Source organism: Theropithecus gelada, chromosome 10 (assembly GCF_003255815.1).
Source record: "Theropithecus gelada isolate Dixy chromosome 10, Tgel_1.0, whole genome shotgun sequence".
NCBI lineage: Eukaryota > Metazoa > Chordata > Mammalia > Primates > Cercopithecidae > Theropithecus > Theropithecus gelada.
In genome coordinates this window covers 6278496-6304985 of record NC_037678.1, presented here as the reverse complement: position 1 = coordinate 6304985, position 26490 = coordinate 6278496, and the positions used below count along the sequence as shown (strand labels likewise).

The 26490-nt window shown below is 55.7% G+C and overlaps 1 protein-coding gene across 2 annotated transcripts in view; it reads right to left on the bottom strand.

Moving 5' to 3' along the window:
- Nucleotides 1-26490, bottom strand: part of SHISAL1 (shisa like 1) — an 87786-nt gene that overhangs the window by 34845 nt on the left and 26451 nt on the right. For both annotated transcript variants that reach the window (XM_025400418.1, XM_025400419.1), the window contains exons 2-4: nucleotides 22541-22639; nucleotides 18340-18553; nucleotides 6753-7070 (exon numbers count right to left, since the gene is read on the bottom strand). In XM_025400418.1, the coding sequence (XP_025256203.1) occupies nucleotides 6753-7070; nucleotides 18340-18553; nucleotides 22541-22607 (599 nt within the window). In that variant the 5' untranslated portion in view covers nucleotides 22608-22639. The remainder of the gene's footprint in view (nucleotides 1-6752; nucleotides 7071-18339; nucleotides 18554-22540; nucleotides 22640-26490) is intronic.

The following is a 26490-nucleotide window of genomic DNA, read 5'->3' as shown; positions in this document are numbered from 1 at the left end:
CAGCCTGTGCACTGGCTCAGGGCGGCTGGGCCTCTCCATGGATTTTAATGCCCCCCCGAACCTTTGGGGGTGCAGAAAGGGGTCAAGGAATTGTGTTCCCCAGGAGAAGAGGCGAGGAGAAACTACAGCTGCCACAGGGGTCCTGGTGCACCTCAGGGGCCTCCATGGGTCGTGGTGATGTGGATCCCAGCTGGGCCACAGTCAGCCACGTCTAGGATGCGGCGGGAGGAGCAGCATAGGCCTCTGCTTAAGGAGGGTTCCTAGAGTCTGGGACTGTAGCCCGCACTCCGGGGAGTCTGCATAGTTGGGCACCAGGGCGTGGGCAGGAGGAGGAGATTCCCTGCAGTCCCACTGTGTACCCTCAGGAGCTCTCATCACCATCACCGTCCAGGGCAGGCACTGAGACTCAGGGAGGGCCGGCAACTTGTCCGAGGACACACAGCAGGTGGCGTCACTGGTTCTGAGCCTTTCTGTCACCCCCCGCCTGCCGCCCATGGTACCCACCACCGCGGAGTGACACTGATGAATGGACATCCTCCAGGGTTTCAGCCAAGCTGTCCAAACAAATGGAAAGCAGCCTAGAGAGCCAGTAAAGGAGGGAACACGCGCCCTCTCGGGCCCCAGTTGGGAAAAGACAGGACCTGGAGGGAACAGCCCAGTTTCCTGATCCAGCTGGAACCCCCAAGGAGCTGCAACTCCATCCCCACTCAGGACATCAACTGTCTTCTGAATTCCAATCACGGAAGCCTCCTTGGTATTTGACGTTACACCAAGGAAAGAAGATATTTGGTCATCTCCCTTTTCAGTCTCCTCATTTTCTGGAATTTCTTGCTGTTGGCTGGCACCCTCCCTGCAGAAACCACACACCAAGGACTCTGGCTGCAGAGCTGGGAAGAACACGATGCTTGAGTTTCAGCAGGAGAAGGTTCTGGGGTTGGGTGAACTCTAGGACCTCACAGGGGAGGATGAATGAGTTTTGCAAAGAGCTTGAGGGGTTCTAGGAGCAGGCAGAGTGAGGTGAGAAAAGGTGGTACTGGGGCTTTGCTGGTAGGCAGAGGCCATTGGATGGAGAGGAACTCTGGACATCTCCCCATCCCTGCTGGGCTCCCTTCTCTCCAGGTGGCCTGAGGTCCCCAGGGCCCAGGGTGATGGAGCCAGCGCTGTAGAGGCACTCAGGCTCTAATGACCACTCTGCCCTGTCCCTGCATGCCCCACAGGCAGCATCAGCATCTCCCAGGAACTTGCTATAAATACAGAATCCCAGGCCTACCCCATCATTAGGCATCAGATTTTGCAAACCCAACAAGACCTAGGGGATTTGGATGCCCCTTAAGATCTGAGATGCACACATGATCCCCTCAAGCCAAGCTGGGAATTTTTCCCTGAACTCTGACAGCCTGGAAGGGCTTCGGGGCTGGGAGGGCTGGGGCTGGGCAGCCTCCTCTCCTCAGGTCACTCCCCATCCCCCGTCTCCACCTAAGCCCCTAGACCTCAGGGTGGGTTTTGAAGGATGAATAGAAGTTCCCCAGGGAGGTGTGGGACAGAGCACACTGTGAAGAGAATTGAGTCAAAAGCAAGGAGGTATGAATCAGCGAGGGATTTGAGGGGTCAAGGCTGGGGTGGAAGGCATGGGCAGTGAGGTGGGGGCAGGCTCTGAGATAGGCAGGGGCCAGGTGGCAGTTGGCTCAGGATCTGACATGGGTTGGGGAAACCCTGGCTGAAACCCATGGATCTACTGTGTGGCCTTGGGCAAGTCACTGACCCTCCCTGGGCTCAAGTTCACTCATCTATACAAGGTGATGATGTGTCCTGCTGAGCCCAATCCTCAGGGTGGGAGTTACAAGAGTCCATGGAAATACCAAGGGGGGCAGTGTCTAAAGTCAAGCACTAAGCATGGTTCCCAGCACTCTCTGCTGGGCCCTGCGGGTCTTACAGGGTGGTGAACAGCAGCCTGAGGCTTCAGGAGGGGGCCGCTCAGGTCAGGAGGCAGGGTCAGGCCACCAAGGGCTGGGGAGCAGGCTCGGAGGCAGCCGAGGCCCTCTCTCAGAGATGGGAATGTGGATGGATGGGGGAGGGAGGGAGGTGAGGGCAATGGGGAGTGGAGCTGGGGGTCCTAGGAGGGTCGGCCCCTCATCAGGTCCTCACAACTACACTGCGAGGCCAGGCTTGCCCAATTTACAGATGGGGACACTGAGGCTCCGGCTGAGGAGGCTTGGGGCAGGCAGGTTGTGTGGCGCTGGTGGGGCCAGGTGGGTGTGTCTAACTGGGAGCTGCTGCCTGTGCCCCGGATTTGAGACAGCAACAATAATGACCATCACAACCATGATAGCGGCACCTCCCAGGACCCCGGCCATAGCCGCAGTGATGAAGACAGCACAGCATGTGGCAGGAACGTGGCGACGTTCTCGGGCCTGGCTTAACCCTGGGGGCATAGCAGCTCCTCTCGTTGGCCCCTCCACTGCTTGCTCCTTTAGCCTGAGGTGGGTCCTGGTGGTGCAGAAGTGAGACCTGGGCTATCAGTGTGAGGGGACCAGCGCCCACCACCTGAGGAGAGAGAGGGCTCAGCCCAGACCCTGTCCCAGACCCCCAGTGCTGATGCTCCTGCTGCATCCCTTGCATGGGATTTGCTGAGCAGCTAATATGTGCTGGGGCCCTGAGTCAGGCTGCAGTTCTGGCCGTGGGAGCTGCACACCACTGCACACCTGACAAGGGCGGGGAGTCTGGCAGGTGGACAAAAGTCCAGAGAGTGAGGTCAGGTCAGGGATTGGTGGGAGGGCCTGGCTGGGCTGAATACAGGCGGGAGTGTGTGAGTGTGTGTGAATGTGTGTGTGTGTGTGTGTGTGTGTGTGTGTGTGTAGGGGGTAGTGCTGCCTCCTGCCGCACTGTGAACTGAATGTGCAACTGTGCAAGGAGGGCCAAGGTGCTTAGAGAGGCTCTCTATGCCTGGGAGGAAAACCCAGGACCTCTGCGGTGCGAAGGAGACACTGTTAGATGAAGAAGGCACCTTGTCGCAGGTGCTGTGTCCCTGGGGTGCCTGCTGGGTCATACTGGGCTCTGGGCCCTCAGCGGTTGTCCTGACTACTTTCAGGAGGAAATGACGGGCAGAGTCTTGGGGTCACCGGAGAAGACAGTCCAGAGAATCTGAGCAAGAAACTTCACAGTCTGAGTTCATTATCTACTAAGTGGAGGGAAAGCCCCGCTTCTCCGTGAAATTAAATGACGGCGGCTGAGCTTTGTGACCATTGCACCCCTCTCGACGCCCCTGCTGGCTCCTAACTCAGTTATAAATCCCACAGGCGGGGAACAGCACAACGCCCCACCTGCCTGGCCATGCGATTCGGCAGCACCTGGCGTTTGCTCGGCCAGCTGGCAGGAAAATCACATTTCTAGCGATTGATGGAGTGTGTGTCTGCGGGGACCAAGATGTGGGGACTGCGTGGGGCCGAGCCACTGCCGCCAGACCCTTCAATACTGCTGTGCGGTGGCCTGGGGGCTGCCTCGGGCCCCTCACCCACCAAACCCAAGGGGTTTCTGAGAGGGGAGGCTGCGCTGGCCTCATCTGGGGAGCCGAGGGCCTTTAGGCTGGACCCAGCAGTCGCCCAGCTTACTCCTCTGCCCCAGCTCTGGGATCTGCTCCCCGCCCACCACGGGCCCTCCCGCTGCAGAGCACCCATCAGAACCACTACGGCAGTCAGGGTGGGAGCCAGGGACAGGGAACTCCTGAGCACTGAGGCAGTCCTGTCTCCCAGCACAGCTGCCCCTTGCCTCCACCTCCCCTGGCATCGCCTGCCTGCCCTGTCCTGGCATTGCCTTGGCCTCCTGCCTCTGTCCCCACTGAGGTGGTCCTTGACCCACTGCTTGGGTCCCACTAAGCCTCCCCAGAAGTGGCTGAGCCTCATTAGGAGACTCCAGGAGCTCAGGGGATGAGGGTGTGTCTGCAGCTGTCTTCCTCCTGCCGCCCCTGAGGAGCTGGAGAAGCTGGAGTCATTCGCAGGAGAAAGAGAGAAGCCACAGAGGCTGGGCTCACAGGAGACTTCTGGAGGTGAAAGCAGAAGTGAAGAGAGATTTGGGGAGCAGCGGCACTCAGCAGGAGGCTCCTGAGAGGGCTGTGAGGGGAAGAGAAGCCTTTCCAGGGGCTGATGAGCATTCAAGAACCTCCCTGGCCCACACTCCTTGCCTGGACATTCTCCAACGTGACTGAGAAGAGCCACAGAGAGCGCTTGTAATGCCTGTTTGGGTGCCAAGCAGTGTTCCATTGACTGGGACACCACATGGAGGCTGGGCCGCCTGGGGCCAGGGACCTAGTCCGGTTACAGTCAGAGCTATAATGCTGGAGATGTCCTGGGTCACACAGCCGGGAGGACCCTGGAGTGGCAGAAAAGGAGGCTCCTCCCTGATCTCCAGATCAAATCCCCTCTCACTTTGGTTCCTCAATTGGTAAAACTGAAGCCCAAAAAGGAAGCGCCTCACGCAGAGTCATGCTGCGGGTCAAAGAGCACAGCAGGAGTGGGACGGCGCCCGTGAAGCCAGCCAGGGACTGGTTATTCCCTTGTCCTGCACCACACCCCTGTGGGTTCTGACAACCCTTTTTCACACTCACAAGGTGATGGGAACACCTGCCTGAGCTTGCACTCAGGACAGTCAGGAAAGACGAGGAGCCTCTGAGCTCCCAAAGGAAATGTGTCCCACCTGGACTTGGAGCTCAGCCACCCACTCAGGCTCCGTGCAGTCCCTGCAGGCTTGGCAAGCTCTCTGCATCCTGATGGCACAGCACCGTGCCTGGCACACAGCAGGTGCACAATGTGCGCTTGTTGGTGACAAGCAATATGGAACAAGGGTAGGGTGGGAACCACTGCTGAGACAGGCAAAAGTGTTCTGGGCAGTATGAGATGGGGGAGCTATTAGCAGCAAGCACGGTGACACAGGAAATGGAGGACCCTGAGGCCTACACCTGGGGAAAACAGCCCCCAGGTGCTGAGTGCAGGGCGCTCACGACATCCACCATCCTCTTGGCAAGTGTTCGGGGAGGTGTGAGCTATTTATTCCAAATGCACGTGCACGCAAAAGGTGTGGGAGTGGGGGACGACCACCGTTTTAAATGGAAGATTCTCAGCTATCAAAAAGCTTGGCTGTTATAGACACTTTCCAGTGCCTCCCAAGCTGTGGTGTCTACAAGCATCACCCTCAGAGAGGCCTGGTCAGTAGGCTCTGGGTCTTCAGTTTGGCAAACCCTCGAGATGTGTCTGTTGCAAGGGGTTCACATTTCAGAACAGCCCACTGTTGGGTCCTGCCTGGAGTCCCCACTGCTCAAGGGTGGAGGCTGGCTGCTTCTCTACCCATCACCTCCACATTCCTCAGAGCCTGGCACAGACCCCTGCCCCAGCACCCACTCAGCCAGCATTTGTCAAACGGAGCCACACAGGGCTGTGTCTTTGTCTCCTGTGTGATGGATGGCATCATTACTCGATCGATAAGCACAAGCTGATTTATGCATATCTTATTAATTATTTAAGGCACTCATTATTGAAAAGGTCACTACCTGCTAGCTATGTGAACGATCACTAACTCGCTCGGTTGCTGCCTCCAAAGAGGAGGCAGCAAGGGTTAACTGAGGACCTACTATGTGCCAGGTAAGGGCACAGTTAACCCTTGGGAGGGGGCAGTCTTACCCACTCCTCCTTCACGAGGATTGGAAGGTTAAGAGGGTGAAATCTCGTGCCTGAAGTCAAGGAGCAGGTAAATGGCGGAGCCAGGACTCAGACCCAGGTCAGATTGCCTGCAGAGCTCCTGGACATGAACCCAGGGGTCACTGTGTGGCAAACTCCTGCACCCCTCCAGCAGGGGGATTCTGGGATGGATCTTGCAACCCGGGTTTGGTATCATGATGTCCCTGGATGATGTGCCCTGAGCCCTGTGTGCCCATGGCTGCAGCTCAGCCCCCACAGAGCGTCTGAACCTCTCACTCTACCCCTTGACCTGGGAATTGACCCTCCGTCTGGCTCCTGTCCTTGGTGCTAGCCAGCCTCCCAGGGAGTTCCTGCTCCAAACGCATAGACCCTGCCTCTCCCCTTCCAACTCTAGATGCTGCACTACCCAGGGCCGCCTGGGGTTAGGTCAGGCCCATTCCCACCATACTGGAACTGGGCGGAAATGGGAATTGCTGTAGACAAGCTCAGATCTGAACACAACCCTGGAGCAGCCACCCCACAAGACCAGCCCTGGAGATGCCACCTCCCTGGCTGGCTTCCTTCCTTCCTTCCTTCCTGAACAGCCTGCCTGAGTCAGCGCTAGTACCCCTCATGCCACACAAGGCATGTACGTATAAGGAACCAAGTAACATTTGTATTTTCTAACCTCATGCTGAAAAATCTGCCTGGACAGACTGATTTGCTTCCTTTGGCCAGATTTACAACTCAGAAAGGCATCCGGTTTTCCCCTTTGCCTTGACAACTAGGAAACGCAAAACTCCACTCCATGTTTAGCGTTTCCATCTCTCACACTGGGCTCTAAGCGCAACGAGCTTGCAAGCTTTGCTTCTAAGCTCTGTTTCCACCTCTCATTTTGACTCTCCTGCCCAGGCATGTGTTGTAGGCTACCCATGACAGTTTGAAATTTTTCTTGGCAAACAGCAAGATAAGCAAACAATCGGGTACCTAATGAGCCAAACACTATGGCGAGAATGATGGCATATTCTCCAAGCGCTCCAAAGACAATCACCCAAATCAGTCTGGGTCTATATTGCAGCCACTCACCAGGCAGACGAACTCTGGAAGGTCATCAGCGGTGGGCTGTGAGCATCTCCCCGCAGCGTGTGCACGGCCTGGGGGGCTTGCGGCAGTGGGCCTGGGGGAGGCTGCGGCTGTGGGGCCCGCTGCCCTGGCCGAGGGGCTCGAGCAGGGTTCCCCCACCGCCGGGGGTCCTGTTTCATCCATCGTCCCTGGATGCCCCACCGTGCCAGGTAGACCTTGCAGATGTCGTAGTTCATTGCCGAGTAATACAAAAGGTCCAGAACCAGCAGCATCAACACGAAAAAGCCATAGATCCACACTCCCAACAAGGCAGTGTAATTGCTGTGAACAAACAGAGAGGGAGTGAGTGAGGAGAGGGGAGCAGCCCAGCTCGGTCCAGCTTCATCAGTGGGGCTGATTAGAGAACGTGGCCTGAGGGCTATGTTGTGGTCCCAGGGAGGAGGGTACTGAGCCCCTCTGGAGGGCAAGGCCTTGGCTCCCTCTCCTCTGCCTGCCCTGTTCGCCTCCTTCCCTGGAATCCACTGCCTGGTCCCCACCTGAGCATCCTCCAGGACCCCTAGCCCTTGGGCTGGGATCGCTGTGGGTCCCATGGAATCAGGTACTTTGGGGGGAATTCTGAGCTGGCATCTGGGGCTCCCAGGACATGATAGCCTCTTCCTTTACCTGGTGCGGTTTTGGCCTGCCCTCTCCCTCCTTCCTGCAGGTGCCCCTGCTCACCACCCCCCACCCCACCTTTGTCTACGTTGTTCCTGACACCCGGGATGCTCTCACTGCCTCACCCCTGATGTGAGGATGGAGGTCCTCCCCATCCTGCTGGACCAAGGGCAGAGGCATCAGGTTCTGCCCTCCAGACCCTCTCCCAGCCTCCCCCAGGGGTCCCCTTCACTCCACACAACCAGGCTGTACATGGCTGGGGGTGTCCGGGCCCCATGACCTCACTTCTCTTATTCATTTGCCCAACATTTCCCCACCGAGGGCTGCTCTGCCTTCCTCAGGCAGAGGTGGCCAATGTTACCGTTGGGTTTGAAAGCCCGCTGTGAAGCCTGGCTCTCCCGGCATCCACCGACTCCACCGTAGAGACGGTCTGCACTCCCAGCAACCGACCTTTGTACAGGCTGTGCCTTCTTTCCCTGCCCCCTTCCTCCCCTGCCTACCTCCCACCGGCCCTTTGTCGAAGATCACTTCCTCCAGGGAGTCTTCCGGACACCCTGACCCTCCGACACGGCTGGGTCAAGCCTGTCTTCTGGTCCACAGCCCTGAGCTCCCCTCAAACCCAGCTCCTGTCACCCAGAGGCACATCTGTCTTCCACACCCTTCCCCAGGGCCAGGGACCGAGTCTCCCCCACTGTGTGCCCAGGGTGGATGGTGTCCTGGGCTTGCTGCTACAGCTGGGGTTGCTGAGCCCTAACAGTGTGTGCCAGGGGCTGTGACTGCCTGAAGTCACCGATCCATTAATCACTCCGGTGCCGCCTCCGTCTGCTCCCTGCTGCAGGCATGTGTTTGGTGGGTGTGCGCTTCTGGTGTCGAGGAGGTATGAACGGAGCCAGTGTCCGGCCTGCACACGCCGCCGCTGCACATCCCCAGGGAGAGACTCACCTGGCTCCCACCCAGATGGGCAGCAGATCCTTTAAGATCCTGTTTGAGGCTGGGGGAATGGGCCAACCCGGAGCCTGGAGGCCTGGTTCTAATTCTTCCTCTGCCTGGTTTGCTGTGTGGCCTGGGAAAACCCTTGCCTGTCTCTGGGCCTGGAGGAGATGAGCATTAGGCCTCTCCCAGTCTCACCTTCCAGGCTCCAGATCTCCCCAGGCTTAGGTCAGCCCCGGGTGCCAGCAGCGGCCTCTGTAGGAAGATGGGGGCTGCTTCCCTTGGACTCCTCTGGCTCCGACCAGGGCTGAATCCAGGGCTGGGGAACTCGCTTTCACTCTCTGCCTGGAATCCTTCTCTCCCTCACTTGGCCAAGCTCTTGGCCTGAAGATGCTGCTCGGGTGCCTGGGAGCCTCTGGATGGGGGGCCTCTGCCTGTCCTGAGCACTTCCCATGAGCAACCGCAGGCTGGTACTTGGGCTTTGTCGCTGTAATCCCACAGCTCCCGGTCATTGTGGGTCCTTGCTGACTCCCTGCCCCCACCTCCCAGCCCCCACCGCCATGAAACCTGCATCAGACTGATGGGCTCGGTCATGCTAAGGTGTAAATGACTGACAGCCAGGCCCCAGCAGCCTTATGTTAAAGAGAGTCTGTTAAAGAGAGTCTAGCTTTTCCTGGATGTGGCCTCTGGATATGGAATTCCTTCCAGGAATTCCAGGAAAAAGAGGCCTGCGGCCCCATCCAGCATGCTGGGGCAGGCATCCCCAGGGTAGATGTCCCTGCAGACCGCGGTCTGAGGAGGCAGGCCTGGTTCCAGTCCCCAGGCCCTCCTGCTTTCCCCAGCAGCCTCCCTCCTGCAGCCCCCACAGAACTGCTCTAACTGCCAGCTTTTTCTTCAGTGGTTCCCATGGCAGCAGCCACGGGGGCTGAGGGAGGAGACGGGGAAAAGGGAGGCAGGGCAGCTGTGTGCAGATGCTGTCCACAGAAGGGGTCCAGGATGCCAGCTGGGGTTGTGGCTGGGCCACAGGTTGGGCCCCGAACCACCGGGCCAAGAAATAATAGTACCAGAAGTGGCAGTGGACACTTGTTCCCCCACCTGCTTCCCACGTTAGCCCTTTTAATGCTCACGCAACCACGGGAGGAAGGAGTTTTTTCATCGTTGTCATCCCTGCTTTACAGATGGAAAACTGAGGCTCGGTGGAATTAAGAGACTTGCCTAACAGCTCACAGCCATTAAGGGGCAGAACCAGAATTTGAACTCAGCAGCTGAGCTCTAGAGTTGCGCTCCTAACCACTACAACGCACTGCCTTGACTGCGGCCACCCAGGTTCTCAGGTACAAAAACTGCTCCAGGGGCCGGGCACGGTGGCTCACACCTGTAATCCCAGCACTTTGGGATTTGGTGATGAGAACACCTTCCTCAGCTTGCACTCAGGACAGCTTGCACTCAGCCAGCCTCCACCCTTGAGCAGTGGGGGCTCCAGAGAGCTACAGACAATAAAATGTCTGTTGGCAGGACCCAACAGTGGGCTGTTCTGAAATGTGACCCCTTGCAACAGACACATCTTGAGGGTTTGCCAAACTGAAGACCCAGAGCCTACTGACCAGGCCTCTCTGAGAGTGATGCTTGTAGACACCACAGCTCGGGAGGCACTGGAAAATGTCTTTAAGAGCCAAGCTTTTTGATAGTTGAGAATCTTCCGTTTAAAACGGTGGTCCTCCCCCACCGCCGAGGCGGGCGGATCACAAGGTCAGGCGATCGAGACCATCCTGGCTAACATGGTGAAACCCCATCTCTACTAAAAATACCAAAAAAAAGTAGCCAGGCATGGTGGCGGGCACCTGTAATCCCAGCTACTTGGGAGGCTGAGGCAGGAGAATGTCATGAATCCCGGAGGCAGAGCCTGCAGTGAGCTGAGATTGCGCCACTGCACCCCAGCCTGGGTGACAGAGCGAGACTCCATCTCAAAAAAAAAAAAGAAAGAAAAGCTGCTCCAGCCCAACAGCACTCCTGCCTGGAGGCCTTTGTCCATGCTGCACCTCTGTCCAGAACCTCTGCCTACTTCCTGCACACCCAGCTGGCCCTGGCACTGTGTCTTAGCCCAGATATCACCTCCTCCAGGAAGCCTTCCTTGATGCCCTGTGTCTGTCCAACCCCTACCCTGCATTCTCAAAGCCACTGGATTTCCCAGAACACACTGTTGTCTTTGTTGTTTTGTAGGACTGTCTGCCCCTGGAGATTGGGAAGGCCCTGAGGGCGGGGTTGGGGTTCAAATCGTCTTTATGAGCTCAGCACTCAGCCTTAGGCTGTGAATACTGACACCAACACGTATTGAGAGCTGAGGATGGGCTGGTGACAGTGGCCGCTTTGATACTAACTTCCCTGGAGTTTATAGGCTGCATGTCTGTGCGCTGGCAGCTAATAGAAACACTGGCCATTGTTATGCACCAGTGCCCTTTGCTTCTTAATCCGTGCAATGGTGCCATGAGGGAGGAGCTAGTATCCCCATGTCACACATGAGTAAATGAGACCCAGAGAGGCAAAGTCACTGCCAAAGGCCACACAGCTGGTGTGTGGCAGCGCTGGGAGCTGGACCCAGGGTCCTCTGACTTCAAGTAAGCTGATCTTGGGGGAATTCCATGGTCAAATCTAGGACAGATGTCCAGAGAGGGGTCCCCTGCACCTGCGTGGTGTGCCCGCTTGTCCTGGCCTACCCTCTACCAGGAACTGAGAGCGAGTCCCCGTCCTCCCTCCTCGGGGCATCCTGCAGATCAGTGTGTCATTGTCATCGTGTGTGTGGTGTGTGTGTGTACTGCCGGGCTCCCGGACTCTGCAGCCAGCTCGCTGGAATTGACACATGACATGACCTCCGGCCCTCCCAGCTCATCCTCGCTGTCAGGGAAGGGAGGGGACTGCCTGCAGGAGGTACTGCCTTTGCTGACTCGCCCTCCCTTGTGAGGTGACTACCCTGGAGGTGGCAGGCGGGGACACCCGGGCCATGGTCACCATGCTGAAACCGCTCCCCTGGCCTGCCACGGCTGGCCCTCCCCATGGTCAGCCAGCTGGGAAGATTCAGGTCTTTACAAAACTTTCATAAATGTAATGAAAAATATGTGACCTGGAAATTAATTCCATCCAGATGCAGGGGTCTTTGTTATGTGGGTGTGTGTTTTGTAAATGGCAGAAGATAAAAAACCAAAGGCTGTTTTATGGAGCAAGATGTGAAGGCAGCCAAAGCCGCAGATCGCAATTTTTTCAGTGTATTTTGGGATATTTACTGATTCAAATTCTTTTGGTGTTTCCCAAGCAGTAAACAAAACCTTCTCTGATGGAGGAATCTCACTGAACGTCTTCCCGGGGCACAGGAGCAGATCCGTCAGCAGGAAGAGCAGCTGCAGCCAGTGTGGGGATGGAAGTCCCCGTCACCACCCCACCAGGCAGTCACACTTGAGGGTGGAGGAGGAGAGTTCCTGAGGCCAGCAGGCCAGAACGAGACGTCGGCACAGCTGGAAGATGGCCGATGGCCTCTCTGCCAGCCTCATCTAAAAAATGGGAGTGTGGTCTGCTGGGTGCAGTGGCTCACGCCTGTAATCTCAGCACTTTGGGAGGCCAAGGCGGGTGGATCACCTGAGGTCAGGAGTTCGAGACCAGCCTGACTAATATGTAGAAACCCCATCTCTACTAAAAACACAAAATTAGCCAGGCGTGGTGGCGCATGCCTGTAATCCCAGCTACTTGGGAGGCTGAGGCAGGGCACTCGCTTGAACCCGGGAGGTGGAGGTTGCAGTGAGCCGAGATTGTGCCATTGCACTCCAGCCTGGGGAACAAGAGGGAAACTCCATCTCAAAAAAAAAAAAAAAAAAAAAAAGGAATATGGAGCCCATTGGCAGGAGTGGCCTCGGGTCCATGAGACAAGGTGGATGACTCTGGCGACTAAGGTGTGGGCGCAAGAAGTCAGGGCTGTGTGAATTCACATCTCAACTCGGCAAAATTCTCTCTCTGTTATTTTGGGAAACCGAAGCTCAGTTTGAAATGTCTGTGAAATGGGGATACCTAGACCCCCTACTTCATGGTGTCACTGTGAGGCTCTGAGATAACACGAGGGCCTGGAGAGAGACAGACCCAGGAATGCTGGCTCGTGTGATTAAGGCACAGAGAGAGTGCTTAATAGGTCTAGGTCTAGAGAGGCAAAGTGCCTTGCCCAAGGTCACACAGCAGGATCGAGGTTGTCTAGTGCAGTGGCGGTGTGTGGGCTTTGGGCCTGGATATACCTGGTGAAGCAGAGTCTGTTACTATCTAAATACCACTGCACCTGGCTGAGGGTGTTCCCAATAGGATCAATCCCTCGGTCTCTCCTCACCCCACTGGTAACAGGCTTGGATGACTGACGTGCTTTGGCCAATGAAACATGAGCAAAAATGCTATGGCCACTTCAGAACAGAAGCTTAGAGACATGACGTGTGTGGCTTCACCACTGCCTTCTCCCTCGACTGCAGGGCCATCCTGCCCGGGATGGGGGCTGCTTCTCTGGCCTTGTCACAGAATGCTTTACGCAGAGAACCACGAGAGCCCAAGAAGGACCCAGAGTATGAGCCAAAAGGAAGCCTTTGCTTCTCAAGCTCCCGGGGCCTTTGAGGGTGCTCCTCCCCTCGGCATAACTAAGCCCAGGATGACCGATACGGCTGACTCAAACCCTGCTGTGTCCCCTGTGTGCTGTGTGGCTGCAGGCAGAGCTTCACCCTCTCTGAGCCTCAGCTCTAGTGAACGGGGCTCATGGAAGGTCCTTCACAGATAACAGATGGAGGGTGTCAGCGCGAGTCAGGCCCCTTGTGTTGGAGGAAGTCCTCGTAAGTGTTCATTCACTTCCTTCCCCTGGGGAAGGGCAAAGCTCTGGGGGTCAGAGATTTCACACATGGACAAGGGAGGGACAACAGTCCATGCCTGCACATGCTGAGGCCTTTGGGTGCACTGTTCTGTCTTCCTAGAGTCCCTCCCCACCTCCCACCCGCTGCGGCCCATCTGCCTGGTGAAGGAACGCCCATGCATTGTGGGAGATGCCACTCCCAGCCACCTCCTTCAGAGAGACTTTCCCTGTCCCCAGAGAGAACTGACCTCATCCCCTGCACGCCCGGGCCCACCACGACCCCCACACAGAGGCTTCCACAGATCATTCAGGGACCTGGGCCTCAGTCGCCACTGCTGGTGTCTGGCGGTGCCCTGGCACGGGAAGGAGTGCAGTACACTTCTCACCACGTCCGGGCCTCTGCCCCACCCCTCTCTCTGCAGTCTCTCTATGGCCCACGTGGCTGGAAGCGGGCATCTCGCCGTGGTGGTGGGCTTGGCGAAGCTGCTTCCTCTCGCTCTGCCTTCCTGCCAGGCAGCCAGAACCAAAACAAACCATTCTGTTCCTCCAGAAAAATACAAATAAATAAGTCATCAGAAGCGCTCTCCTTTTCCCTGTCACCAGCCCCGCCTTCTGGCTGATTCGCCAGCAGGGAGGGCTGTGGAGGGGCGGGGGTGGGGGAGGAGGGGCGATGGGGGAGGGCCAGGAGCTCTCACATCTGCATAAAGCCCCTCCCGGGAGTCACATTGGCCTGGTCCATCTAGACTGGCTGCTGGGGAGTGCTAATCTGTCTAGGATACTGGAACATACAGCCTCTTAGCTGGGATCTGGTGCAGTCCCCAATGACACACAAGTCCTGGCCTTCTAGATGCACCAAGGGGTGGCAGAACCAGGGCTCTAGAGCCCCTCAGATCTTGACACCAGTTGTTATCACCCATGTGGTCTGGGACAGGTGACTTCCCCAGCCTGGGCCCCAGCCCCTTCTTCCTCCCATGGTGAGGATTAATGGGCACCATATGTGTCTTGCCTAGAGGAGCCTGTGATATCGTGTGGCCAGAGCCCCAAAGCACAGGATAGGCACAGAGGTGGATTCTACTTGGGTCCTCTTGCACACACAGGCCCTCTCCTACCCATTCAATGACCCGGGACTTCAGCCCTGCATCCTGCTCCCCAACGCTCATCCTCAAGTCATCCTCTGCCACCAGTCCAGCCCCACCTGGACACCAGGCCCTACTTCAGCTCCCTGGGCTTGGGTCCTCTCCCCAAGGTTCTTGAAACTGGGCAGCTGGGAAGAGGCTTCCATGGCCCACCTGAGTTCTTGATCTCCCCTCAGTGGGGTCCAGGTCTGGCCTAGGCCCCCCTCATGGGTCCTGCTCCTGCAGACACCCTAGGTCCTCTGGGGCCTTATCTCAGGCATGGCCCATGCAGCACAAAGTCAGATAAAACCCTCCAGGGACCCTTGATGGCCTCAGAAGAAAGTCTATGTACTGTACCCCCCAGGCTAGACAGGACCCTCTGCCCTCACCAGCTGTTTCTCCCCTGGTTCCCCTTGCTCTTCCACTGGGCTACAGAGATTTCTGCCCAAAAGTGCTCTTTCCTCCAGGCTGTGGGGCTCCCACCTTCTTAAACACTGTCAGATCTCAAGAATCAAGTACCACGCCTCCCTCTGTAGGAACATCTATGACAGGAGAGGCCTGGGGGAGGAGCAGGAGCTGCATCCTCCTCTGTGTGGGCTCCATACTCACAGCTATGGAGAGGGAAGGTGACGAGAAGATCGCTGGAGAATGACAAGGGCTGGGATCTCCCCAGGGCAGCAGCTTAACTGGAGATGATTCTGTGCCCCCACATTTGGCACTATCAGGAGTCACTGCCGGTTATCACTGGGGTGGTGGGGAGGAGGTGCACTGGGTCAGTGGAGGCCATTGGGATGCTACTAAACGTCCCACAGTGCACAGAGTGGGCCACCCATGGAGGATGACCTGGCCCCAAATGCCAGTGGTGCTGGGGTGGGATCCCTGCTCAGGTGGTCTCTCCTCAGTAGGATCTGCCTCTGTGGGTAGAAGCTCCAGAATGACTAATGTGATTCCAGACCATCTGGGTTGGCTGCTGGCTCCACCACTAACCACTGCCTTCATTAGGCAAGTGACTCAACTACTCTGTGCCTCCCCTTCCTGATCTGTAAAATGGGCTGAGGATGGGCTGCCAGGTAGCTGCAGTGGCATGAGGTTGAGCGCAGAGACTCAGCTACATTATGTGCTCCATAAACATTTTCTAGGGCTAAAGATTAAAAACGTAATTTTTAAATTACGTTTAATAAAAAACGTAAAATTCTGAGCCTCAATACTCCCATTCTCCCCAGGGGAAGGCCTTCATTCTGCAGCCCAACTCTTCGTCAGCAGCCGCCAGGACCCCCTGCGCTGCTGGAGTGGAGTGTTCCGTGTGAAATCCTGTGCAAATATGCAGATTATAGAAACTTGTGGGCTTCAAAATGAGGATCCCAGACACCAGTCACCAGACCTTGGAGAAGTCTGGATGTGTTGCCAAGCCTCGTCTGGCGTTCAGCCAGAACTTGCAGCATGACAGGGTCCTCACCCCAGTCCTGGCACTACCCTCCTCTCTCAGGGAATCCGTTCCTTGTCTTATACAAGGCTTGGGTCAAATCCCAGACCTGATTCCAGCCCTGATATGATGGACAGGGCTTGCTGAGTGACTTCACACACAGAATTATTCTAAGGGCTGAGCAGATGGCGAGAGATTCAGGGGAAGCACCCGTGCGTTTGAGGAAGGAAAAGGCTGGGGAGCTGGCCTAGGTGGGAGGTGGGGAGATTTGGAACAGGCGGCTTCCCCCTGAGTGAATGCAGCATGGTGGCAAAGTCCTTCAGCCCCAACATCAGACAGAGATCGAGGCTCACACTCGCAACCCACCCCCTCCCTTCAACAAACGCCCCTTTCAAAAAGATTTTTCCTTATCATGAAAAAAGACATCTGCCCCCAAACTCAGCCTCATGCTTATTGGGAAAATAATTTGAAGCATCACATTAAAATCAGAAGAAGATAAGAAGCCTGACAATTCTAAAGACTCTTTTAGAGGCATTAGCCAACACAACTGGACAAGAAAAAGAAGTGAGGCACAAAAATGGCAAGGTAGGGTGATAAAATTATCATTGTTTACAAGTGGAATAATTGGAAACCTAAGAGAATCAACTGAAAAAAAAAATAAGAAATTCAGTAAGGTGGCTGAATGCAAAATTCCTATCTCAAAATCATTGCTTTTATCAAAATTCGTATCTCAAAATCATTGCTTTTAACAATACTCAGAGGATATACTGGAAGGAAAGACCCAATAGCAACATAAAAAGAAATAACTCAAAATAAATGCAAAATATATGTCTAATATCTATATGAAGAAAACTCTAAAATGCTATGCAAGAAAATTTGAACAAATGAAAAGACATTTGTATGGAAATGTTCAACATCATAAAAAGTCAATCCTTGGATTAACCTATGAATTCCATACAATCTCAGTAAAAAAAAACTAACTGGATTTTTTTGGGGGGAGGTAAGGTTACTACACAGCTAATTCTAAAGTTTGTATGACAGAAGTTCCAGAGGAGCCCACTAAGACATTAAAATATATTAAAAGTCACCGTGGTTAACACAGTGAGGTACTAGTGTATAACCACAACAACAGAAGCCCAGTGCATATCACACTCTACCTCAATACTCAAATTTAGTATATTAAGGTATTTAGTAAGTTTGCATTTCATATCAGGGGAAAAGAGATGGCCAACTTAATAAATGGTGTTGGAATAACCAGCTACCCATTTTGAAAAAAGAATAATAAAGTTTAATTTCTACTTTAAAACTTTCATCAGAGTAAATTCCAGATAGTTCAACTACTTAAAGACAAAATATTAAAATGTAAAATAATTAGGAGAAAACATGGTGCTATTTTTAATGACCTCAGAGCAGGAAAAGTCTTTCTTAGCATGATGCAAAAGCCAGAAGCCATAAAAGAAAAAAAAAATGATAAAATGTGATTACATAACAAAAACTAAGCATGAGGAAAAGCATTATAAAGTCAAAGTCACACTGAAGAAACATTTGTATGGAAACATTCAACAAAGAAAAGATGGGAAGATGTTTGCAACTCATATTTCTTTCATATGTGAAAAGCACCCATAAATAAGAAAAAGACCAAAAATTCAATAGAAGAATGACAAAAGACATAAACGGCTAGCTCACAGTAAGAGAAATACAAATGTCTCTCAGGCATGTGAAAAGATGGCCAGCTTCACTCAAAATAGAGAAATGCATGCTGTTTTGAAACTACATGACTCTACTTAGCATGTTCTCATTGCTTTTCTACCAGCAAACTCTCTCTATCTCCACTCCTGTGCTCCCCTCCATCACACCCCTGATCCAAACATATTTTAATCACCTTAAGGAAAAGAACTGCATGGGATTAATCTCTGGGTCAATGGTGTCAATCAGTATTTGTTAAATTAATGAAAAATGAAGGAAGGAACCCAGTGGATTACAGGCCCAGGCGCCTTCTACACCTGAAAGCTTTCCACATCCTTAACCTCACTTAGCTTATGTGATAACCCTGCAAAGTGAGTATTCTGTGTCCCTTCCTCCCTCCCTCCTCCTTTCCCTCCCTCTTTCTTGTCTTTTCTTTTTCTTGTCACCCAGGCTGGAGTACAATGGCACCATCTCTGCTCACTGCAACCTCCGCCTCCTGGATTCAAGTGATTCTCCTGCCTCAGCCTCCTGAGTAGCTGGGATTGCAGGCACCTGCTACCACACCCAGCTAATTTTTGTATTTTTAGCAGAGATGGGGTTTCACCATGTTGGCCAGGCTGGTCTCAAACTCCTGACCTCAGGTGATCCACCCACCTCATTCTCCCAAAATGCTGGGATTATAGGTGTGAGCCACTGCACCCAGCCTCTGTGTCCATTTCTCAGATGAGAAGGCTGAAGCTTAGAAGGCACAATGGGCCAAAAGCCCTGGTCATCCAAAGACTCTCCCAGACTCCTTCCAGGCTCACCCAATCTTATAGTGGTTACCCAACCGCCTCCCCAGGGGACAGGATTTTGGGAGGCAGGTTGCCTTGCCTGGGGCCTGGGGCAGTAGGGTTGCACCCCCAGTGTGGTACTCACTTGTGCATGTAACCCTCGGAGCTGGCCGTGAGGTTTGCCTGCATCACCGCCTGGAACTCCGTCTCGTTGCAGCAGTATTTGAAGACCGTGTTGTTATGGTGACAACAGAGGATGAAGGTCTTGTTGTCCGAGAGCCGGGGGCAGTGGAAGCCGAAGTGGTAGCGGCCTTTGTGGTCTGTGTACGGTTCACAGACCCGGAAATGTGCAGACAAGACTGGAAGACAGAGTCACCAGGCTCAGAGGGGTCCCTTGCCAGTCCATGGGTGCCAAGAGGTAGGGGAACTGGCTGGCCTCTTCTCGGGTCCTGCTTGCTTCTTCCCTTCCCTGGACGCCTTTGTGGTCCACTGTGAACCTCACCTACGGGTCCCCATTACCCCCAGCCTCCCAGCCCTGGTTACACTCTCTGTGTCACCCAGACTGGGGGGGTCCTGGGAGGCAGGGCTGGCTCTCCTGCCTTGGTGAACATGCTTGACATGCAGCAGCCACTCAATTAGAAAATCAGCCTTAACTGAGCACCTACTGTGTGCTTCACAGACCCATCTCATTTAACTCACACAGCCAAGCCAGTTTGAGATCCCACTTTACAGATGGAGAAACTGAGGCTCAGAGACCATAGGTGACTTGCCCGAGCTGAAATGTGTTGGAGGGGCAGGAATGGAACTCAGACCTGGATTCAAAGTCTGGGGCCCTCTCCAGTCTGGTATCGCTAGCTCTTTGTTCCCAGGTAGGCCATGGTGGACCTGTTGCTAAGCCCAGGCTGGCCTGGGTGGTGGCTGGCATAGATGCAAGGACCTCTTGGGTGCCTCTTGTGTCAAAAACAGCAGGCCCTCTGTTCCTTGGTTTCTACTAAACTAGTACCCTAGGTCCCAAGGTCCCCAAGGGCCTGCCTCAGTCACCCCCACCTCATGGTGGTAGCTTCGCCCTGACCTGGAACCCTCCCACCCCTCTGCTCAGCCACCAATGCTACTGCAAACCCAGGATGGTATTTACGCGTCTTGCCGATGGTGATAAACAGGATTGAAAGTCTGAACAAATATAACAATGGAAAAAACCTAGAGCCCACTGTCTCAGGCTTAATTAGTATCTTCATAAAAGAGATCGTTGTATCTAATTTGTATCACTGAAAAGGGGCTTTGCTGACTGAATACATTCCTTCAACCACAAAGGCACTGGTTTTGCAGGAGCTCCTCCAGCTCATTGAAAGCTCTGTGTCTGCTGAGAGGTTATTAGACTGCAGCCCACACAGCTCCCCGCCTGCCCACCCGGGGCTGCCGCAGGGGAGTCCCAGCTGGGCTGGGCTGGCAGGTGGGCAGGCGGCCTTCATGCACCGGGGTGCTGAGGCTGTCTGGGGGTGGGGGGCATGAAATTCCATGCCCCTTCCCCCAAAGACAGCACCCTCTTCTGTGGAGATGGGCAAGACCACTGTGAGAGAAAGGTCTCAGCTTTTTGGGAGCCAGGGGAGCTCTCCAGGCCCCCTTCTCATCCTCAACCTTAAGAAAGAACAAGACCCCCTCTGGGATGTGGAGGTTATTAAGGGAGCTCCAACTAGACAACTGTTTCACTCCATCTCATTTATTTCCATCGTACAGAGGGGAAAACTGTGCCTCAGAGCAGCAGTTCCCAAAGTGTGGCCCCTGATTGGCCTCGAGGGCATCCCTGGAGGGACGGTCAGAAATGCAGATTCTCAGGCCCCTGGGCTTCTGCATCAGAAGCTCTGGGGTAGGCCCCGCCATCTGTCCTGGCAAGCCCTCCAGGGGATGCTGATGGCCTTGGGTTTGGGACCCACTGGCCTAGAAGCAAGGGGCAGAGGCAGCTGGCCACTTCCGGCCACTGTCTGGGTCACTGCCCAGGTCAGTGAGGAGGCCCTGCTCACGCTCAGTGTGTGGGCGGCTGGGGAGGGATCAGAACACTCATGCTGCTGGTCAGAAAGTCTAGCTCCGGTGGGACCAGCCTGTGAGGCCACCACAGGACTCAGGGAGGGAAGGGAGAGAGTGGTAGGGCAGCATGAAGGAGGTGGCCTTTGAGCTGGGCCTCTAGGGACTGGGAGGAGCCTGATATGCAGAGATGGGGGGCTGGGGAGGGCGGGCTCTGTGAGGTTAGGGGATGTGGAAGGGTCCTGCCCATTACCAGCACCCAGCTCACCTGGCCACCGCTGGGCAGTCAGTGCCACAGGCTTTGGTTATTTGGTAATGATGAGGCCTCCCCAGAGCCAACAGAGCCCTGGGCTGGGAGCCAGGACAACCGGGTGGGAGTCCTGGCATGAGGCTGCCTGGGCCATCGTGAACTCTCTCACCTCCTCCCCTCACTGATGAAAGACTCATGGTCTCCAAGGGGGGTTGGGGGCTCCCAGGAGCGTAAACAGCAAGGCGCAGCCCCCAACTAGAGAAAGAGGCTATGCGTGCTCTAGGGGCACTAGGGGCAGTAAAGGGCAGCATCCTTGGGCTTCTGCTCTGGGGCACAATGTGACTACAGGCCGAAGGACACTCTGTTAGGAGGCCCCAGCAGAGCAGGGATGCGAAGGAGAAAGCCGCATTTCGGACCTCCAAGCCTCAACCATGAGCGAACGTGGAGAGAGCTGCATTTTGGGCCCCCAAGCCTCAACCATGAATGCACCCCTGTGTGCACCGCTCTACGCAACTCCTGCATCTGGATGGCCCTCGTTCACTGGCTGGCCCCTCCCCTTCGCCCTCACTCACCGGCTGGCCCCTCCCCTTCGCCCTCGTTCACTGGCTNCTCCCCTTCGCCCTCACTCACCGGCTGGCCCCTCCCCTTCGCCCTCGTTCACTGGCTGGCCCCTCCCCTTCGCCCTCACTCACCAGCTGGCCCCTCCCCTGAAGCAGTGACCTCAGGGAGGCCACCTTCCTTCTGAGCGTCTCACCTTCCTCATTTGTAAAATGGGCAGAGTAGGCCCGTCCTCCAGGGGCGGTGAGGACCAGGTGAGCATGGAAAGCATCTAGGGTGGCGAGAGTAGCTGGGTGGCCCCCAGATCCCTGGCCTGAGTGTGGCTTTGGCTTTGCTGTTCGGGGAGCCCTGCCAAGCACCCCCAGACACCTTCATAGCCTCCCTCTGAGCTGCCCCCCGCAAAGGGGCAGGGGCTGAAAACCACCAGGCCAATGTCAGTGACCCTGTTGAGCATGCGGGCTTGAGGAGGTAGAGAGAGACACAGAGATAGAGACAGAGACAGAAAGAGTTAGAGAAAGACAGAGAGACAGAGACGGACAGAGACACAAAGACGGAGACAGAAAGAGACAGAGGCAGACAGAGACAGACACAGACACAGAGAGACAGAGACAAAGACAGAGAGATAGAGACAGACACAGACACAGAGACACAGAAAGACAGAGACAGACAGAGACAAAGACAGAGAGACAGAAACAGAAAGAGACAGAGAGACAGAAACAGAGAGAGAGATACAGAGATACAGAGACAGACACAGACACACAGAGACAGAGAGATAGAGACAGAGACAGAGAGATAGAGACAGAGAGACAGAGATAGACATAGACACAGAGAGACGGAGACAGACAGAGAGATAGACAAAGAGACACTGAGAGACAGAGACCCAGAGACATAGAAAGACCGAGGGAGAGGAAGCCGGAGAGCCAGAGTGGGGCTCCTTGCTGGGAGAGCAGGCCTGGGCTGGGGAGCAGGGCTGCCCTTGAACTGGGGCTCTCAGCTCTAGCTGGGAGGAGCAGAGGACTTAGTTTGTGCCCATCCTTGTACCTGGGAGAGCAGGAGCCCACCTGTGACCTAAGCTGGGCTCCCAGGGACAGCCCAGGAGGCTGGTTGGGCTGGAATCTGCTAACTGCCTTGTCCCAGGTGAGTCAGGTCCCTCTCCAAGCCTCAGTTTCCTCATCTGTAAGATGGGATGACTGGGACACGGCCTAACCTTGTCTTGCAGGGGCGAAGGACAGAATGCGAGTCAGGGCTTCTCCCAGGGGTGCTGGCAGCCAGCTGAGCTCCCATGGGAAGTCCCAGGGCTGCGGTGCACAGCAGAGACAGAGACAGAGAGACAGAGACAGACAGAGACCAGCCACACAGCAACCAACATTAGCTGCTCGCCAGAGGGGTGCCAGTAAGGTGAAGGACAAACGGCAAGCCCCTGTGTGTCCCCAGAACCCCAGATGGGCCAGCACGAACCTCAGGAAGAGACCACACCCCCTCATGCCGCCCCCGCACCCAGCATCCACGGAGGTTTTACCTGCAGAAAACAGCAACGAGAAGAGGACGGCGAGCACGTTCAAGGACTGCTGGCCACAACTGGTCATCGTTTGGCTTGCATTGATCCGTCCAGAGCTGCCTGTTTAATGAGAGCCAGGAGAGGCTGGGTGTAGGCTGTCTCGCCTGACACCAGCTTTGCTGCCCACGGCGGGGGACGGGCAGGCGGGCAGTGGGCAGGAGAGCGAGTTTGTCGGGAGTAGAGGCCGCGTGTAGATGATGGAGATGCCGCTATCCAATTTCCTTTCTGGAATGAATGACCTTCCCCCACAAGCCAACTGTCACCTCCTTTTCTTTTCATGGCAAAATGAGACTTAATCAAAGGAGGACGGATGGCTCAGGTGGTGGAAATGACCGGCAGGCAGATGCTGGTGGGCAGGCGCCAGAGTTGCAGGACTGAGGATGCCCGGCCTGGCTCGGCCACCTCGAGGAGCTTACAGGACCCAGGTCCCCCACTGTGTCGCTAAGGTGGAGGGGTTAATGGTGACTTCCATGAACCCCTCCACAAGTATGCACGGAGCCAGGCAGCTTCCCAGGCACGAGGCACACAGCAGTGCATGAAATAGAAACGGTTCCTCCCTGGAGCCCCTGTGTTCTACTCAGGAAGGCTGACAACACGCAAACAAATGAATGTTTAAAACGCTCTGAGCTTCTGAGTACATATCCTAAGGCGCAGAAAACAGGGACTCGAACAGATACATACACACACCCGTGTTCCCAGCAGCATCCTTAGTCAAAAGGTGGAGGCAACCCATGTGCCCATCGGGGGATGGATGGGTGGCCCATCACACAATGCACATTACTTCCCAAAAAAGGAGGGAAACTATGATACATGCTGCAGCAGGGGCATCCCAGGGGGAATTACGCTCATGAACTGGCGAGGCACAGAAGAACACAGACCACGAGATTCCACCTACACAGGGTCCCTAGAGGAGTCCCACTCACAGGGGATTTGTCATCGGGTCAAAAGCAGAATGGAGGGTGCCAGGGGCTCAGGGGAGGGGGAGGAGGAGTGAGTGTTTCATGGGTACAGCCTCTCACGTGCAGCCTGCTCCTAGGAAAGGCTGGGTTGGGTCCACACGAGGAAGCTCACCTGCATACCTGGGGGCGGGGTCTGATGTGAGGATGGTGGGGCCTGGAGAGCCCTGAATCCCACCCAGGTGGGAGACCCTGAGGACCTCCTGGCCTGGCTGAGCCACCCTCCCATCCCCCAGCCCCACCTCCGCCATCTGCAGAGCAGACTCCCTGCCCGCTCCATTCTGTCCACGCCAGGTGAGGCCCTCCACCCCCCGGGAGGATGGTTTCAGAGTTGAATACACAGTGCAGGGATCTGTTACCAGACCACACATTTCTGAAAGAAGAGATGGTGGAAGACAATGCGCAGCCCAAAGACACAAGCCCCTCTGCTTGCCTAGACTGTCCTGGCACCTGCTCTGGGCCCCAGGAGCCAGCCAGCGGCTGCCTTGCCCTCCAGAGCTCACAGCCTGGTCAGGGAGAGCAGAGGGGACACCAACCTGGGTCCCAGGGCAGCTCCGAATGCTGCTTTACTTGGAGCAGAGTTAGGGCTCAGGGCAGGCAGAAAGGAAAGCCACTCAGGCCTCCCAGAGGTTGGAGACTTCGGAGTGAGGAGACAGGGCAAAACTCGAGGCCAAACGCACAGCGCTCATGGCCTGGCCCTGGCCTGGGCCCTGCTGCTGCAGCCTTGGTCTCCTCCCCTGTAGCATGGGCATCGTGGCGGGAGCTGGACGTCAGGTGCTGACCTTGTGAAGTCTGGTTTGCCAGAACAAGGGAAGGGACTGTCAGGATTGTAAAATGCCACTAGAACGCAGGCCCCTAACACTAAGCTTACTCGAGCTTACTCATCTCTTCCTCTGGGGAGGGGCCCCTCCCATCTACCTGCAGGTCTCTCTGCTCCCACCACTGCCCTACTCATCCCTGGGGGCTGTAAGCTGCTTAATGGCTCTGAGCCTGGGCCTCCTCCCAGCCTCCTTCAGGCCCCCCTGGGAGGATGAGCCCAGGTCAAGCATCCGGGAGTGCTCAGGAATGGATTTCTCCTGCGGAGTCCTATGGATCAGCCCTGGAAAATGAACCACGGGAATGGAGAGTGTTGGGACCTCTGAGATGCCTCCCCCATGCTCCATTCTACAGATGGGGACGCCAAGGCCCAATGAGAGTTGAAACAGGTCCCCAGACTCCAGCTCCTCTGGCCCCCGTAGGGTGGGGCTGCCCCACTTCTGTGGCTGGGGCTCAGCTCCAAGAGCTGGTAGGTTTGTTGAGTGAATGAGGAGGATCTGCCTCAGCCACAGGCCTGGCCCCTGCTCCTACTGCTCCAACTCCCTACAAAGCCCTGAGTGTACTGGCTGATGTTGGGGGGCTGCTGCTCACCCCTGGGGGGTGCCCTCCCTTCACACCTAGGAGTCCAAATCCTGTACCACTTTAGAAGCTGCTCCAGTATGACCTCCTCCAGGAAGCCTGCCATGATTCTATCAGCTGGAAAAAGTTTGCCCTTCTGCTGAGGCCTAGAGTTTTCCACCTCTTCCTTCATTCATGTGTTAATTCATTTATTCATTCACTTATTCTCTCAACATCCACTTGCTGACCTGCACTTGGGGCCAGACCCTGGGATGGGCTCTAGGAACACAGAAAGGGTGAGTCCCTGCCCTCAGGGAGCACAGGCAAGGGTGCCCAGCAGTTTCCTGTTATGCGATTCTTCCCAGAACCTCTTCTACTAGGTCATGAGGGTCCTGGCCAGGGTTGGCCCTCAGCCCCCGATCTGCTGAGCAGACCCCCACCTCTGCCTTCCCAGACCCAGGGTCCACAGCTGGAGAGGCCTTTATGCTCCTGGGGGATGGTTCCAGAGATGAACGCACACTACACAGATGTGCTGTGAGACAATGTGGTTCTAGGAAAGGACAGTGTGCAGCCTGAAGCCGGGGGCTGGGACTTAGGAGTTTCATGGACGGGGTGGGAATTCCAGCCCTGCGGGACACCAGCCTTGGGCGCTGAGGCACACCCCGTGGTCATGTGGGTTTGCACACTGCAGGTGTCCCTGCCACAGCACACTGTGGTTGCACTGGTCCCACGTCCAGCCTGGGCTTTCCTTGGGGGTCTGTTCAGCATCCATGGCCTGGCTGTGCCCCCAACCCCCCTGTCTGGCCCGAGATGGGTCAATGTACAATCAAAGCTGCAGCCTGTATGCTAGACAAAAGCCCTAGGGGTGTGTGGGAACTCTGGATGAAGGGGTTAGGGGGCTTCTGCATGAGGAAGTAGGGGCTGCCCTTACTCCCCAGGCCCCCAAGGCAGCTCAGGGCCAGAGCTGAAAGCTGAATCCTCAGTAGAAAGAACAACCCACTGTGCGTCACGAGAAGTTACCTAAGTAAAAATTCCATTTCTAATGATCTGAGACAGCAAAGCTTAGAAGCCAACCTCCCCATTCCAAGCTAGGTCAGAAAGCTACTTTGGAAACCTCTCAGGGCCTTGGGGACCAGCCAGCTGCTGTGATCCCAGTCAGGCTTCCACGAGGCAGCCAGCCTCAGGGCCACGAGTTCAATAGCACCGATGTTCACAAGACCAAAGCCATCACCTTGGGTCCCTCCGTGGGGTGTGCAGAGGGGGAACTGAGCTCGGGGAGCTGTGATGACGATGGGTGTGCGGAGGGCACCTGGGCTCGGAGAGCTGTGATGACGATGGGTGTGCGGAGGGCACCTGGGCTCGGAGAGCTGTGATGACGATGGGTGTGCGGAGGGGACCTAGGGTTTGGGAGCTGTGATGACGATGGGTGTGTGGAGGGGACCTGGGCTCAGGGAGCTCCAATGATGATGGCATGTGCGGAGAGGACCAGGGCTCGGAGAGCTGTGATGGCGACGGGTGTGTGGAGGGGACCTAGGGTTTGGGAGCTGTGATGACGATGGGTATGCGGAGGAGACCCGGGCT